The sequence below is a fragment of the Mauremys reevesii genome, linkage group 3 (genome assembly GCF_016161935.1).
Source record: "Mauremys reevesii isolate NIE-2019 linkage group 3, ASM1616193v1, whole genome shotgun sequence".
NCBI classification, from domain to species: domain Eukaryota; kingdom Metazoa; phylum Chordata; order Testudines; family Geoemydidae; genus Mauremys; species Mauremys reevesii.
The window spans coordinates 134,558,958-134,575,331 of record NC_052625.1 but is presented as its reverse complement, the minus strand read 5'-3'; the positions used below and the strand labels follow the sequence as shown (position 1 = coordinate 134,575,331).

General features: G+C 43.3%; 1 protein-coding gene across 4 annotated transcripts in view; it reads right to left on the bottom strand.

Annotated features, from left to right (window-relative positions):
• Positions 1 to 16,088, bottom strand: part of SIM1 (SIM bHLH transcription factor 1) — a 61,683-nt gene extending 45,595 nt beyond the window's left edge. Inside the window, exons 1-6 of one of the 4 annotated variants that reach the window (XM_039528321.1) lie at positions 15,997 to 16,088; positions 14,257 to 14,900; positions 2,900 to 2,982; positions 1,621 to 1,710; positions 1,227 to 1,335; positions 1,008 to 1,093 (exon numbers count right to left, since the gene is read on the bottom strand). In XM_039528321.1, coding sequence (XP_039384255.1) covers positions 1,008 to 1,093; positions 1,227 to 1,335; positions 1,621 to 1,710; positions 2,900 to 2,982; positions 14,257 to 14,431 — 543 coding nt within the window. In that variant the 5' untranslated portion in view covers positions 14,432 to 14,900; positions 15,997 to 16,088. Of the gene's footprint in view, positions 1 to 1,007; positions 1,094 to 1,226; positions 1,336 to 1,620; positions 1,711 to 2,899; positions 2,983 to 8,597; positions 8,720 to 14,256; positions 14,901 to 15,006; positions 15,134 to 15,661; positions 15,964 to 15,996 lie in introns of those variants that run through there. The other 3 variants (XM_039528319.1, XM_039528320.1, XM_039528322.1) reach the window with 3 other exon arrangements.
• Between the last annotated feature and the right edge of the window lie 286 nt (positions 16,089 to 16,374).

The window sequence follows — 16,374 nt, the reverse complement described above, 5'->3', positions numbered from 1 at the left end:
TCAGCGGTCAGGACCTGATCCAAAGCCCATCGAAGTCGGGGGGGGGGCGGTTCCAGGGATACAAGTGGGATTGGGATTAAGGCCTACCTATGCTTTTATTATTCCTCTAAACATTACAACAGTCAGAAAGACGAAGTGGTGCCAGGTTGTTCACAACTGGTATTTGTAATTTCACCCACACAAGATGTATGTGAGTGTAGATTAGGTGCGTGTATATACGTAAATAAATGTGTAAGGTGTTTATTACATAGATATGTATTAGACGCCATATGTGTATGGTATATGTATGTGGATATAGATTTGTACACATTTCACACATATACATAGTATATATGTTTTGGTGTTATAATAACACTTTATTATAATGCCATTTTCTGCAGGAACTCAGAGCGATGTATGTGTATTAATGAATTTAGTCTCACGATCACTATTCTTCCCCATTTTACGGACGAGAGGGCTGACGCAAAGAGAGCTGCTGAGAGGCAAACATCGCATAAGATTTCTGTGAGACATAGAACCCAGGAGTCCTGAACAGAGGAACATAAAACTAAGACTTGGAGGAGATACCTGACAGGACCTTAGACTAGGAGAACTTCACCTAATTTGAAGAGCCTTCACAAACTTTTTTAAAAGCCCAGCCAGGTTCGCCCAAAGGTTTGCAATGGGTCAGCTCACAGTTTCCACAGAAACACCGGAACTTCAGTAGTTTTTGCTTGGTTTCTACTACAAACTCTGGCAAAACTTGGGGGATTTGGCTGAGTTTGGCTTTGTGGTGTGTTTTCATGTAGCTGCAACCCGAAGAGAAACTCTGGGCCTGAACAGGAAACCCACGCTTTAGAAACGTCCTGGCCAGCTGACACCGCTCAAATGGGCTGAGGTCTCATTCTGACTGCTAGCCCCCTGATTTCACACCGCAAGACCCAGCGGCCTAGCCAAGCACAGCTATTCTCTAGCATGCACTTCCCATCCTTCTGAGCAGGAACCGCTGGTGAGTCCTGCCCACGCACCTTGTAGCCCCCGCAGGTCAGCCCCGCATTCCTCTTAGCCAAGACGCACTTCATCCGTAGGAAAAAGGAGCGCTCGATCTCGTACTCTAGGGGAAAAGGCAGAGGCACCAGTGAGAAAAGGGCAGCAGGGCCTGGTGGCACCTGATGGCTTCGCTTCCAGTGCTGAACCCACATCCGCACAGGCGCTGAGGCCAAGCCGGGAGAGAGAATGTACCTTACCCTGCACGAAGTGAGAGTGGTAGGGCTGGTGAGCTGTGAGCACCGCGGTCATCTCATCGTGATCAGCAGGGTGGATGTATTCGTAAATGCTATTTCCGGTCAGCTCTACCTGTGAGGGAAGAGGAGGGTTTCATCTTTCTCGCCATTGACATAGCGTGCGTATGTAGCGGGTGCTGGATGTGCGGCCATCTGCTCCCGTGGCACAGCTCTATAAACACACAGACAATTACAGTGTCCTGGCTTTGTCTGGGTTGCCATTCACACTAGCTCCGATTTAAGCAAATCACTTAGAGGCAGCTGTACATCTCCTCTGGAAAAGACAGGGATATAGATAGGGGAATTATGCCCTGTCACACGCACGCATAAACCGTCAGTGGGTAACCTGTCCACTTACCTGTGATAAACCCAGATGAACGGAGGCCGTCTCTGAAATGTACATGATCTTGCCGTCTGGAGCCACAACAAATATGAAGCCATCCAACGTCTATAGGGGAAAGAAGACACCACATATCTGTGAACTACGTGTGCCTGGGATTGATTTAGCAGATCGGGGATTCCAGCCTGGCTTTCATTACTGAACGAGTTGAAGGGTGGAAGGAAGCTGGAATATCCTTTCAATAGATCCGCTTAAAGGGGCCAGGATATGAACATAACGCACCTCAAAACAGGGGACCTCTTTGAAATGGCTCTGTAATAAAATGTGACAATGAATCAACCGAAGACTCCAAAGCAGCAAGAACAGAAGCTCCCAGCCTGGGCTTTCTCCAGTGGGAAAGGTCAGCAAACACTGAACGCTTCCATCCCCCATCTACGATTTGAGTAGAGATTTTAACTCTTACGTATTTGCTTAAGAGATTTCGGCGAGCAAGGGACGATCTAAAACTCTCCACAATGTAAATAACGTTTGAAACGGACAGAACTATTTAAAAGGCCTGTTAAGATTAGATAGATAGATGATAGATAGATAGATAATGTTAATAGACGTTATTTGTGTCTACTGAAAGAAGAACAGGCCTCTGTTTATTAGAGGCGGGTATAAAATGTTGCAAGACCCCACCGTACCAAATGCCTGAATAGCTAAGACTGTAAACACTAATATTCCTTTGTTAATCCTTTAGGCAACAGTGAGTTTTCAATTGTGTCATAGCTGAATTAATGTTTTCTGTGTCTTTAATTAATCGATGTTTATTCTAACTACCATGGGATCAAGGCTTTCTAACCGTTTGCTGCACCTTTTATATGTGCTCCTCAAAATAGCCCCCTGAATCCTCTCTACGGTTTCTCTCACTTTTCTTTTCACCTTGCACCACTTTAAAGACACGTGTTTGTGCTCACCAGATTTCTCAGAACAAGAAAACTACACTCACAAATCTTGTCACCCTGCTGACTGACAAGGCTGTTGAGATTAGGGACCAAATCAACCTACCACTTTCTCCTTCGGACACATAGAATGGCCTCCAGCAAGTTGAGCTGGGCTGCGCAGCCCATTGTACCGTGATAGAGGCGGAGGATCGTGACAGATAAATTCCGCCACGCTGTTCACAATTCTGGACTCTCCTTTTGTGAAACACGTGAACAGTTAAAGATTAGACACGGGAATAATTAAAAGCTCAGAATATGGTACGATCTTTTTAATCATTAATAACAAATGGCTCGCGTTTCCAGGCCAGTACCTGCAAAAGATGAGATCCCAGCTCCCGTCCAACATTATCCAAAGGGCTGGTTCGACTAGTATGGCCCCAGGCTTCGCCAAGTCCTGTTTATTTAAGACACACAAAAATTAAGGTGAGACGACAAGATACAAATCCTCATCGGCCTGTCAGGGATGGTTTATTTGGTTGTCTTTGTTTTAGTTTCAAACACTTTAAAACGTTTTCTAGTAATTGAATAAGCGGAAATAATTCCCTTGTTGATTATTTTAAAATCTAATTCGTGTTTTGGGGGGATATCTATGTAGGAATTCCCAGTTGAGTTCATTAATAAGAACTGAGTGAATTCAACTAAACCAGGAACCGCTCCAGATAAATGCTATTCAACCTGGACAATGGCTTCTAGAAAGTTAGCTTCCCGGAAGAAAAGGTAGTACAATATCTTCGCTTCTGACCTCATTGAAAAATTACAGAACAACACTGCGAGGTATCAAAATGAGACTGAAAAAGAAATATTTAATTTCAACAGAATGATGCGGTTAACAGGACTTGAATACAGTTCCGAATGATTTAAGTGTTATAAAGCCAATGAAATACAGCGCTGCTGTTATTCGGTATTATTCGATTAGACAAGGATAGCTCAGGTATGTGAGTACGTTATTTAGTGTGTTTGCCGACTCTCCCAGAAACGAAGGCTTTGTATTGTTTGTGCACAACCTCCCAAGAAATTAACAAGCTGAATGTGTAGACCAGGCTATATATTGGGATGGCTTTAAAATGTAACCCTGGCCATCAAGATAACTTTCTGATTTGATCAGCGATATGGTGTAAATCCCGAATAAGGCCCCGATCCTTCATTCCTCACCTATCTATCGACTTCAATAGGAGCTTTTGGGTGCTCCAGGAATGCAAGATCAGGCCCCTGCATTTTATTAACAATTATTTCCACTTTAGCGTATGCCAAGCCCACTAAAGGTAAACTACCTTTCCCGACGTCTTTCCGTAGCTGCAGTGTCACGACAGCACTAAGACGCACCAGACAGTACATAAATGTACTTTCAAAGCTGTCGGAGTCACTCACTAACCAAGGTACCAGCTCCTCTCTTCCCAATCAAACCCTCTTCCCCACAACATAGACGGCCCTCTCTCCTCCACTGAAGGAATGACCTCTCTTCACTGTGAATGATCTGCTTCCAAATACTCTGTCTAGTTGGATTCAACAAGGAATCTCCCCGGACGTGGCTAATATTTCAATGTGTGCTTGTTTTCCTCCATGTAAAAGGCTAGGGAAAGGAGCCGGATGGAACGGACTGTGCCGGAGTTAAAAGGCATTACCCATAAGCAGTTTACCAATGCTGTTGCTGAAATAATTTCAACTTGGCGATTAAAACCTTTTATGCTTACACCATTAAACAAGGCTTAGCTTGACCAAAAAAAAAAGTGATTGATGGCAGCGCAGAGCAAATCGCCATGAGGCGAACACGGGGTCCGAGCAGGGACCGCCTCCCGCAGAATTAGCCCTTTACAAACTCCTCACGGCTTGTTTTTCGTTTATTCAGATGCAAACAAACAAGGGATGGGAATGGAGGCGGTGTGGAGCAGTTAACTCCCCCTCAGTATTGACCGGGCTCACCTGGGTGTTTACACGTCTAAATAAAGCTAACGATTTCTCCACCGCTATTCAAACACTGAAGCGCCCACTCTAAGGCCGTGCATTCTCTCTGTCTCTCTCTCTTCAGCCATCCTTTCCTCCATTTCTCCTCTCCATCCCTCCTTCAATAGGCCAGAACTTTTAGCAGTGCCAGCCCCTCCTCGCTCACCATCTCTCTCCTACCCCCCTTCTCAGTCCTCCACAAGAGTCTCTCTCCTTAAATCCCCACTTCTTCCTCTTCTGTTTACATCCCTCCCCTCTTCCCCATGCCAGCAGCTCTCTGCTCCTTTCTGCCTCTACGCTTTTCTCTCCTCTCCTCAATTCTCCCTCGGCCAGGGGCCTCAATAGACTGCCTTTCCCCCGCCCCCCTACATATACCTCTGTCTCTATCCCCTGATCCTTCATCTCGCCAAATGCCGGTCGGCAGCAGGATCCCTGGGAGTTCCTTCTGCTCAATAGCAGGTACCCAGTGACTTTCCAGAGCCCCGGGGTAAAGGGTTATGGGAGAAGTCTGCACCTTACGCGCTTCTATAATAATTGACAATTGTGCTGCCCCCGAAAGCAATCATCCCATCTCCCAGTTAGACAGCAAGCGAGCCACAGACGCACTGACTTCTAACCCTTTTTACTACCCAAATGCAGTAGTAAACGATTTCATTCATGAGACGGTGGCGGGGAAGATACTGGAAAGCATATACACCGTGGAAATCGTGTGATCAAATTAACAGGCACCACATTTCCTCTTGAAATTAACAACCACTAACATTATCCTGCAAAGGTTGCATCGTTTCCAGAGAAAGACCGAAAATTCCCCTATGAAATTTTGATTAAGTACACGTTTCGGGGGGTTGGTTTGGTTGTGCTTAACAATAAAGCCCATTAAAGTGAGACAAAAGCACCACTCTGCATAAAATATCCTACCCGGAGAACCAGGAAGACGGATTTCTGTATTTAATACAGCGGCTGAACTCCTTGCCTAGGTTCTAAGTTGTTTATTAATCCGAGTTAACGGGTCTAATTATACTGCTCCTAAAAGGGAAAATAGCCCTACCCTTGCGGGTTAATGAATAGCCCATCTACATTACAGGTTAACTTTTTTCACGGAGCATTGCACTCCTTTTTTTATGTGTCAGGTGGAAACCTTTCGCTGTTTAGCTGTGTCTAAGTTAATGTTTTATAATTAAATGTTTTCACTTGTCTACCTGAACCGGCTTTTCGAAACCCTACCACATGAGACAGCTCTTTGTATTTTCCAGATGTTTCAGTGCTTTCAAGTTAGAGACTATTTTCATTCATTGCCAATTCCTTCCAGTCCGTCCGACCACCCCACCCCACCGCTATCCTGATGCCCTTTAAAATTCTGTTTTTAAAGGGTTGTGCAGAAAAAACTCTTCATTGATATAACTTTTTTTATCTGTCTGTCTATTCGTTTTAACACCCAATTTCCTTTTAGCGAGGGGGGTAAACTGTGATTTCTTGCACTTGACCTACCGCAGAAAATTCTACAAATCCTTTGATTGTCTATTTAAAACAAAACAAGGAAACCAGCTTCCCTTTTGCTTCAGGATTACACTGGAAACAAGATCTAAAGGTTCTCTTGTAATTTGGAGAGGCGAACAGAATAATAGGTTTGGAATAGAAACAAGCAGCTTTGTGAGGGGAAGGATAACTAAAGCGCTTTTAGGCAAAGGATTTTCCCAGCTAAAGTGGCCGAAGACAAAGCAAAACATAATCTATTTTGGAAGATTTCCAAGATATGCCACATTAACCTTAGTAGATAAAATTTGCTTTCCTCCCCGAGCCCCCCCACCTCCATCAAAGTCTGGTTTATCATATTTACATAAGTAGCCTTAGAAGGGATGTATCTATTATGGATCTAAAGCGCTAGCTGGCTCATATTTCATTTGAAAATCTAGGCGAAGTTTTACTGTTGCTTTATACCTGATGCATTGTATTAAAATACCCCCTGACCCGTGGATTACCTCAATGGACTGTCTGCATGGGCTTTGTAATTTCCTGAAAATGAGATTTCGATTTATAAAACAAGAAACCAATTAGTAACCAAATGAGGCGAAGTAGATCCACTAAAATTGACCTAATCCCACAGGCACCATTTAGGCCAGTTCTTGGCGAATGAATGATGAGCCACAGTCTAGCGTGGGCTCAAGGCATCATCCAGCTGTGTTATTGCAAGCAGCAAAAATAAATTGATCGAGCTTTTCCTTCGGAATGAATTTTCTACTCTTGACAAAATATAGATTATAGCCCCTACATAACAACCTCCTCCACTCGAGGTTATTTCTTATAAGAAGATAAACAATTTAGGCTACAAGGAACTGCCCGTCTTTAGGAGAGAGAAGACGACATTCTAGCCAACCTGGAATGTTGCTTCGGCTATTAAGCCAGTTTCAACGCTTTGCAGGAATATATCATAGGAAGCTACCATGTTTGGGACTGAGGACGCTGACTCATTCTTTATTTTACCAACTTCTCTGTGGAAATTCATTTAACGTTCACAAATTAAAGGCCACAGAAAACGTTTCTTTGCCTTTTGTGGTGTCAGTGCATTAGCCACATCAGCTGAATCAAAGGGACCTTTCTGGGCTTTACAATGTTTCATTCCCATCCATATACCCCCAGACCACTGGAGTTCACACGGCCACTTCCCTCCCCAACGCTTTAAGAAACAACAGCTTTGATCTAACCATATCCACCCCCACCATTCGATTGATTCAGTCCTTAATGCTAGCAACCAGGGGCAAAACTGGGTTGATACATAGTTTTTGCCCAATAGCATTTTGGCTGCAATACACGGGCGCTTATTTGCCATCCAACGGTGGCAAAGGAATGGAAGAAGGTCTCCCTTTCAATAGTTTCTAATTTGATCTAGGAAAAATAAAATTAATTAAACAAACGGGGAGAGGGGTAGGAAGAATGTGATTCCAAAAGGCACATCCACCTCTTTAGCATTGGCAGATCTGCTAGGCCGGGAAGCTCTCTGCGAGCATCTGCAGCTCTGAAGCACCCCCTACCCTCTTCCCCTTCCTTTGTTTTGGAGTAGTAAAGAGGGGTTGGCTGGAGATGCAAGCCCTTAACTGTTTTGTTTTCACTTGCTGGCTTTTGAAATGATTATTTCTCCAATAAACTATGGGTCATACAATCCGGATTCAGCGGAGAGAAAACAAACAAACAAACAAACAAACAACCTTTGCGCTCCAGTTTGGAAGTCACTCTTAGAGCAGTAAAAACAATGGTTAAGATGTGACTAGGGGTTGTGAATGCTTCCCATTCTCAGACACCCGAAGGAGTTTTGTTTTCAGAGGAGTGGTGCTGGTCACTACCTGAAAAATTAGGCACCTTTTTGCTATGCCCTTTATCCTCGTTTACACTAAACTTTGTCAGAGTGTTTGGCCTTTGGTGCTTTGGTGGGGAATGCATTTCCAGGCTGCGCTCTGGAAGTCTGTAATGCTGAGTACAAAATTAAACAATGCCAGAACAACCCTCCTCATAAAAAATGTGCACTAAATATATATTTAGTTAGGTGCGGGGGCCTACAGCCAGATAAATAAACCAGCGATATGTTAAACCTATTTAAAATAGGACCAGAAATACAATTCGAATAGAAATACGAGATTATTTTATAGCATTGGGCTCCGATTCTGCAATCTTTATTCAGGCAAAACTTTTCTTGAAATCAGCAGGCGCTTTTATCTCATCAGGCATGTCTTGATTCTGATTTTCTGTACTTACACTGAATAAAATATAGCTATCTAGTGGTCCTTACTCTAGTAAAATAAATAAATACATTCAGTGAACTCGCCCAAAGACCTCAAAAGGGTTGCTTTTTTTCATAGGCGTGTAGGACCGGAAGGGACCTCAATAGGTCATTTTTTGCCTGGGGGAAGACTGCAAATCAGGCCCAACAAAGTGATATGATGTAATTAAATGAACATTTTAATAGGTAGGAGCGCACAGCACACCTGAATTCGATTTGTGCTGTTCTCTTTGGGCACCTAATGTTCTTGCTTCGGATTTGTTTTCTTCTGCAAACCTGACGAGCAGCACACTCACCCACATATGCAGGGAAATGAAATGCCACAGGCAGCCATTACAAGTGAAGCTCAAGCTCGAGGGAATTCCCAATTGCCTGCTGTTTGGCGTCCGGAGTCTCAGCGTCTTTGCAGCAGGACCCTGCAAACGGGTGCGAAAGGCTGTGTGCGAAGAGGCACAGGGGAGGAAGGCTGCGCTAGGGGCCCGGAAGCCCAGGGCGAAGCGCAGTTTGCCGGAGCAAAGTGCGTGGCCCACCCATGTAAGCAGCAGCACCTTCCCTTCCCCATATGTTGCCTCCATGCAGCCGGCCAGGTGATGCCCCTCATAAAGCTTTATGAGCGCACAGGCATTTCACCCCAGAGCCCGTCTGCTGCTCGTAAAGCAGCACCCTCATCGCCCCGCACCAGCAGGGCTACTTTCTTCTCTCTCATACTGTAGTTTCTTTGGAGGAAGACCAGCTAACCAGAGGGTCATTTCTTCCACTCTCAAAAGGTAAAACCCCACCCGCTTTAGTCACTGCAAACCAAAAAAGGCACAGGGTGTTGCATGCGGGAATCAACCTGAGTCTATTAACCGTTTAATACGTTTACAATCCACGGCCTGTTTTGCTACCTCCTAGCCTAGCATATAGCCCTGACCTGGATGATTTCTTAGTTAATCCTACAGGCACTAGTCAACGATAACGAAAATCCCAGACATTTGAGACTGCAAATAAGCATCAATTCTTCCTTGGAGGGTCCAGATGAAATGAAATAAAGTATTTACAAAAAACTGCTGCTCATTTCGAAGCGTCTGCGGATGCCATTACCAAAGATTTTTTAAAAAGTATTAGCCCGATAAACCAAATGCGTTCATTTGAAACAAAGATTTAGTTAATATCCGTGTTTATTCCCTAAAGAAATATTGCCTACATAACCATCACTGCTAGGGGAACTACAGAGAAATGCTGCCTGCGCTGATTCACTATACAACAAAACACCAGCGTTTTGCTTCTAACACACACCAGGCAACGTAATGACACTTTACAACGTAAGCCAGGGTCCGCAATGCCAAACTAAAACGGCAGCCACAATTTTGGAATTTCATGCAGATCGGTATTATCAAAATCACAATCAACGTTATTTTGTTCACAGGTAGCTATCCTGACAACGACTGTACCAAATCGCTATTTCACCTGGTGTTCATATGATGCTGAAAAGCATCCGCCAAGGTTTTTTTTTTTTTTCCAAACCAATTTTTATTAGCAAAAGAGTGAGGCTGTTGCTGAAGAAAATATGATTTCACCATTGATCTGATATGCGCTTTCTGGCACATAAATCTGCTTTTGCAACTGTTATGCAAGAAGTTTAGTTCTGCACTTCGCATTTTAAATCCACATCAAAACTAGAATTAAACACAGAGAGGCAGCCTGGAGAGTAAACTGCAGCTTAAAGGCTTTTAAATGAGAAAAACGTCTGTAAGAAAATAAACATTGAAACCTAATGCTCAATCATTTCCCCTAGCAGTAAGAAAAACAGCATTAAATCACCTATCCACGTGGGAAACGGATTTTTTTTTCGGTTAGTCGTTTAGCCCCTAAAATAAAACAAGATTAAGGATTTCAGTATTGAAATGCTAGCCATTATTATTCTGCAAAGATTTAAACAGTGCCCTTTGCTTGAATCTGTGAATTTAAGCGCCTTTCTGTATAGACTACCTACAAACGTACCGCAATTTTCATGATCGTTTTCTTAAACTATTTTCGCAACGAGACAATAGCATGGACTTATCAAAATATGGTAAATTACTAGTTCTCTTTCTACGAAATACACACACATACACACGGAAAAAAATCAAGGAATTTTTTGAGCTATTTGTTACACGGGGGATGTTTGCTCCTTACAATTTTCTGAAGTTGTATTAGACTCGACGTTTCAGCTCTTTAATGATAAATCGCGATTTCAGGGCCATATCTTGTCGTCGGTTTGTTTTTAAAAGCCGAACTCCCTACTGAATTCAACATGGAGTTGTGCTTAAAAATTGATGGCACGGTACGGCCCCTTAGTGATTTACCAGAACTGCAGGCCTTCCAAAAGTTAGCTGGCCACTGAAAGCTCCTGTTTGTCTTCTCCATGGAGGTTTAACTCCCTGGACCAAAAGGATGCACGTTGCCCAAGCCGCTGTTTTCAACTATAATAGAGTTCCCCCTTGAGAGGTTTAATTTACAGCAGACTTGTGAAAGGGAAAACGGGAAATGTTAAGTATTTTAACCAAGCTTTTTTTTAAATTGGTATTGAAGAATTAAATTGTATCTTAAACATGACCCAAGGAGGATAATGATACAATTCATCTAAAATCTTTGCTTACTGTACTTTAATGTTCGTTTTCTTTCTTACATTAGAGATTTGAGTTGTATTCAATATGCAATTATTCCTGCTTTTCAAATAAGCATAGGAAACTGCACTATGATAACGCTATACTTATCCATCCACCCACTCTCATTATTTTAATCGTAAAGCAATTTCCCTCTTAAAATAATGAATCCGAAATGTATCTGCATGATGATTACATAAAAGCTGTTTAAAAGGAATTATACACAGAAAGATGTTCACACATTATTTTTCTGTCTATGTACAGCTCTGTACCTGCGCAGACAGTATCTATATCTTTCTACGTATAATCACTTTAATCCCTTCACATATAATCACGGCCCAGATAGATTTGAATTCATTATTTTAAGAGGGAAATTATTTTAGTAGTTGCACAAGAGCTGTTAGATACAGGTAAAGTTATTCCAACCAGACATTTAAATAATAGGTTTGTGACGTAGAAAGCCTTGAGATAACACGTTATTTCTCTAACTTTCTGAGCCTCTTATCCATAGGCTTTAGACAGTGGTCTGTCTCGCTCCCAAAAGTTTGTATCATTTCCGTTCCCGGGGGAAATATAATGAGAAGGTTCCCACCTTCAAATATACCCTTTCTCTGTACCCTGCCACCTCTTTCAGTAACCCCTTTGCTTCTGGTACATACTTTCTTTGCCTCCCTCTACCCACATCCCAGCGTTAATTTCACACTCTTGCCTCTTCTGGCGAGACCGACCTCTAGATTTCCCCCCAAACACAGAAAATGCCCTAAAACAGTCCCTCGGCTCCGATCCGAACTTAGACTGATCCTGTCTCAGACTGGGAAGGGTGAACCCACCACTCCTTACTGATGGCCTGGCAGAACTCACCAGTGGCTTCGCTCTGCTCAAGGGCCGGTGAGTTTCGAGGTCATCAATAAATTGGGAAATAAACGATGCACCCGGAGTCGAGGCCCCGCTTCTACACCTGCATAAACACACGCAGACACGTAGAGTTGGAGGTAGGGGCGGACTCATCTCGCCAGAAACAAGCAGAGTTCAGCGCAAGGGTGCGTGTGTGGGACTGCGTGTCTGCCTTTCTCGCTCACTCGCAAGGAATCAGTAGAAAATACGCAGGAGGGAGAATATATTCTGCGTGGCTCTGGCTGCAGAAACAAGCACCGCTAATACAACGCGCGCGTTTGTGCTGCTGTTTAGGTGTTTTTGTGTCTGCCCTACACAGACGGAGGGGCAAATAGAGAGAGAGAAATATATGCCGTGTGGCTCTGTCTACAAAATCAAGCCCTCACAACGGGCGTGTGCTCGTTTCTATCTTTCTTCTACACAATATCCGCGCTCTTTGAGAACGACACTGGACAGAGCTTCGGTCCCTGCTTCCTTATTATTATAAATTGCAGATTGCCTTTAATTAGACTCGGAGGGGGTTGCTACGTTAAAAACCCCATTTAGCCTCCACTCCGGTCTCTCTGCACAAATTGGCATATGTTTTGGACAGCAGCAGCTCTGGCTATGGTGCACTTTGCCACACAATTCCCTAGTGCATTCAAACATTCTGCTTTGGCACTGAGGGACGGGAATCAGCTATTCTTCTCTTCCCGTGATTACTCACAGCCTACAAGAAACACCATATGCTTCTTCTGATCAAACAACCCGCTACACAGGCACCAATAATTGACGAGACCTGCTCGAAATCACGCAGAAAGGTAGCCTACTGAGACTGCAGGAGTTGACAAATCATTGCTAATAATCCTTTTAGGAACATCACGGCCATCAGAGTTTGCAATAGCTTTATTTTTATAAAGTACGCGTTGACAGTATAAAGGACAACTCGATCTCTTTTTAAACAGAAGGCAGTCTCGTCTAATGATATTCAAGCCGGCAAATCACAGCCACAATAGGAATGTGCAGTTTCATTTATTTTGTTACCTTTCAGAGGTGCTACAGCTTTGATTCATCTCCTCGCTTGGTTTCAAGTTATTAGGAGATGGGTTTTATTGCTTAAGGAAATTACTTCAACATGCAATAGATTAGAAGTTACTGTCAAGGGTTTTTTTTCCTTTAAAAAAAGCAGTTTTAAACAATCTGACAGGAAAAAAAATCTTCCCGTATCCAAATATAGATATCACCCCTCACGTATTTATACTAAAAGTATAATTTAATAACGCACAACTTCGATTTTCAATCAGACTTTTAAAAATGCGAAGACTAATCTATTGCCCTACTTTTCCCATCTCCTGATAGAAACAAACTCGATCAAATAGTCAGTCTTCCTTTGTAAAACGCAATATCCTGGGAGCTGTTCAAGCTGTAAATGTGTGAAGCATGTTATTAATTCGATTGGAAGAATTTCCCGTTTCATAGTTTTTTCTTCCACATATAGGATTTTCCATTCAGGTGAATCCACGTAAAATATTCGTACAGGCTTTTGCACTAATTTTTCTCTCACATTAAAAAAAATAGATTCAAGATACGGGCGAACTTTGTATAATCCCTCTTTACCGATGAATAGTCCCTCTTAATTTCTCCTGGTGTTTTGCTTGGCATCGGATCTAGACATTTTAAACATTAACTTTAAATACTAGATTTCGTTAACGGCAAGACTTTTAAAGTATATAAGAACTCCGAACCCTGATTTGATTAAACAGACTAGACTGATCCTTCTTCCACTGATATCAACGTAAAGTTTGCCATTGACTTCAATGGGAATAGGATCAGGCCCAAAGTTGGACCCTATTTTCATAAGGTTACAGGGATTTTCAATTATTCTGAGTGTAGAACTATTATTAAATATTTCGGAGACCATTTAACCTCACCCAACCGTCCTAATGACTTTCAGACCAGGAGCCACCACATTCATAATGAAATCAAGGTTTGGATTTGTTATTTATGTGTATAGCGTTGTACCTGTAAACTGTGGTTCAGTTCTTGAACTAAGGCTTTAGGACTTAGCACAGACTTATGTAAATATTTACCCATATATTAACTCCCCTTCATATAGCTATAAATATGGGTGGATTGCCCTTTTTTGTTATACACGTGCTTCGCAAGGGATGCAGATCTTACATAGTAGAAAAGAAAAAGTCATGTTTGTTTTAGTAGAATACGCAGCTGAGCTCAGTATCTTGAAGTGTTGACAAAAGCACTGTTGGTCCCCAACCAAACACGTCCCATATGTACTGAAGTGAAGTGAAAGTATTTACGGCAGAGAAAAGGGACAACACAGGACACCTTCCTTCAGGAATTATACACTGCCAGATGAAATTTACATAAGAGTAAACGATCATCTGGACTGGAATTAGAATGGAGGCAAATATTCATTTTCAGTAAAGTCACCTACCTTCAGGAAAAACCACCCTCATTTTTAAATAGCTGGTGGTGAGTCTGATTATTGAAGCTTTATCCAGCTGAGAGGTGATAGCTGAGGGCAAAGGCAGTAATTTAGCCAGTTCATAAAATTCACTGTTTTCTTTCTCCCGTCTAGTCCGGGCAGCATTTTTGGACTTCTCTTTCATTGTGTTTTTTTCCCCCTTCCTTCTTACAATTTAAGCTCCCCAGATTCATCCAAAGAGGGGAGGAAACTCTCAATTACAATTCATCTTCCAGAAGCATCAAACATTGTTTTTTGAATGCAAGAAGGTTATTCTTCTAAATCTTTAAATGGTATAAAGAAGATTCAAGACCAGGAGTGATTATTTAAAAAAAATATTCACTTAAAAGTAACATTAACAATGCAAATGGATAGGACAAGGTCCAGTGCAGCCTAGAGAATCCCAGTAACTGCGGAGAGAGCTAAATGCCTGCACCATACAGCAACCAAATCAAGGTATTCTGTCCTTTTCTTCTACTCCATGCTGCAAACATAGCTTCTCGGAAAAGAGACATAATCCTCTCTTTTTTCCCCTGCTGTCAATCCGATGCCCGAAATGATTGGCCTTCGGCTCCTTCAGTGGGTAACAGGTACAGGTTACTTCCTTCGTGCCACTGTGAAGACAACAGCATTCCTGGGATGAGAGATTTGTTACACAATGCCATACGTAACCATGTTATTGAATCTTAAATAAATAATCATCAAGAAACAGCCTCTTACAAGTTGCACCATTTTCTCAACTGGGCTCACAATGGAAAGCGTATTTTTGCATCTCTGGGTGAGTAGCAGCTGAGAATGGGTAGAAAAAATAAATGTTCGTATATTCTCCACCCACATTTCGGCTGCACAGACAAACATTTTATGACCAAAATGAAGTTACAGGTTTTTATGTAAAGAATAGGGAAATTCTGCGCTCTTTCCATTGCAAACTAAACTAACTTGTTTCTTTCTTCCTCTTTAAATGTTAGTGCCCGAACTGCGGAACAGAAGCCCCTAATACATTATTACGTCCATTGAAATGTGCAAACAGTTCAAATCCCAACTCATTTCTACTGTTTCCATGTGTTCTCTCAATTCATCGTTGTGTGAGCCGGAGTCTGATTTCTAAATCCACCCACTAACCCGTGAATGAAAGATACATGTTTAGATTCTCTGGACTCATGCTACCCCGCCGTCCTGCCTAGGAATTGAGGTAACAACCGCATATTAAACAAAGAGCGGCACAGTGTCCAACTAGACCAGGCGCACAGACAGAACTAGCCAAAAAGCCATCACAGAAGGGGGAAGCAAAACACAATTAGACAGACACGAATCATTTCTCCCTTGTACAGGTAACATTGCCACTGGGCTGTGAGGCTGATCTTCTTTTACCTACCTTCAGTCCCTGCACCCGGCAGTGTCCAGAAAGCTCTCTCGGGGTGAGGAGCCCACCTCTTTAATTGAAACCATTAATATCAGCAGAGGGAAAGTTGGCTTCTCTCATTGCTTCTCACACGGATGGGTAGAGAGATACTGCTTCCGTCCCATCCCCTTTATGTGGTTCCAGACTCCCTCTCCAGTAATGGGTCTGAAGCTGATATTAATGAAGAAGCCCTAATTTGCGGCTGAGAAATGCCTAATAACTTCTTTATCGCTAAAAGGCTTTTAGCGCAACTTCATTTCTCCCCCTGCCTCAGCCTAGCCCTCCCTGAGTGCCACTCACAGGCCCACCTCGCCTCCTATTGGTCCCGGTCTCCCAAAGGTCGGTCTCCCACTGGCTGAGAGGCAGGGTGACGCCACCGCGTTCCGGACACACACCCCTTTACCCTTGTGCCGGGCCGGGTCTGCAGCGTCCGCCCTCTGACCTCCCGGCGCCCTTAATGAGCGGGCGCTGGGAAAGGCGAGTTGCCACGGGCGAGACACACCCAGCCGCCGGCGGGGAGCGCGGAGCCTGCTGCTGCCGCTGCCGGAGCCTTGGTGGCGGTGTGCTCGGGAAAGGATGTTTCGCTGCGGCTCCCAGCCCCGCACCTGAGTCCTTGGGCTGGGGCTGGCGCTGAGCAGCGGGAGAAACCCACCGCCTCGCAGTCACCGCTGACCACCTCGACTGCA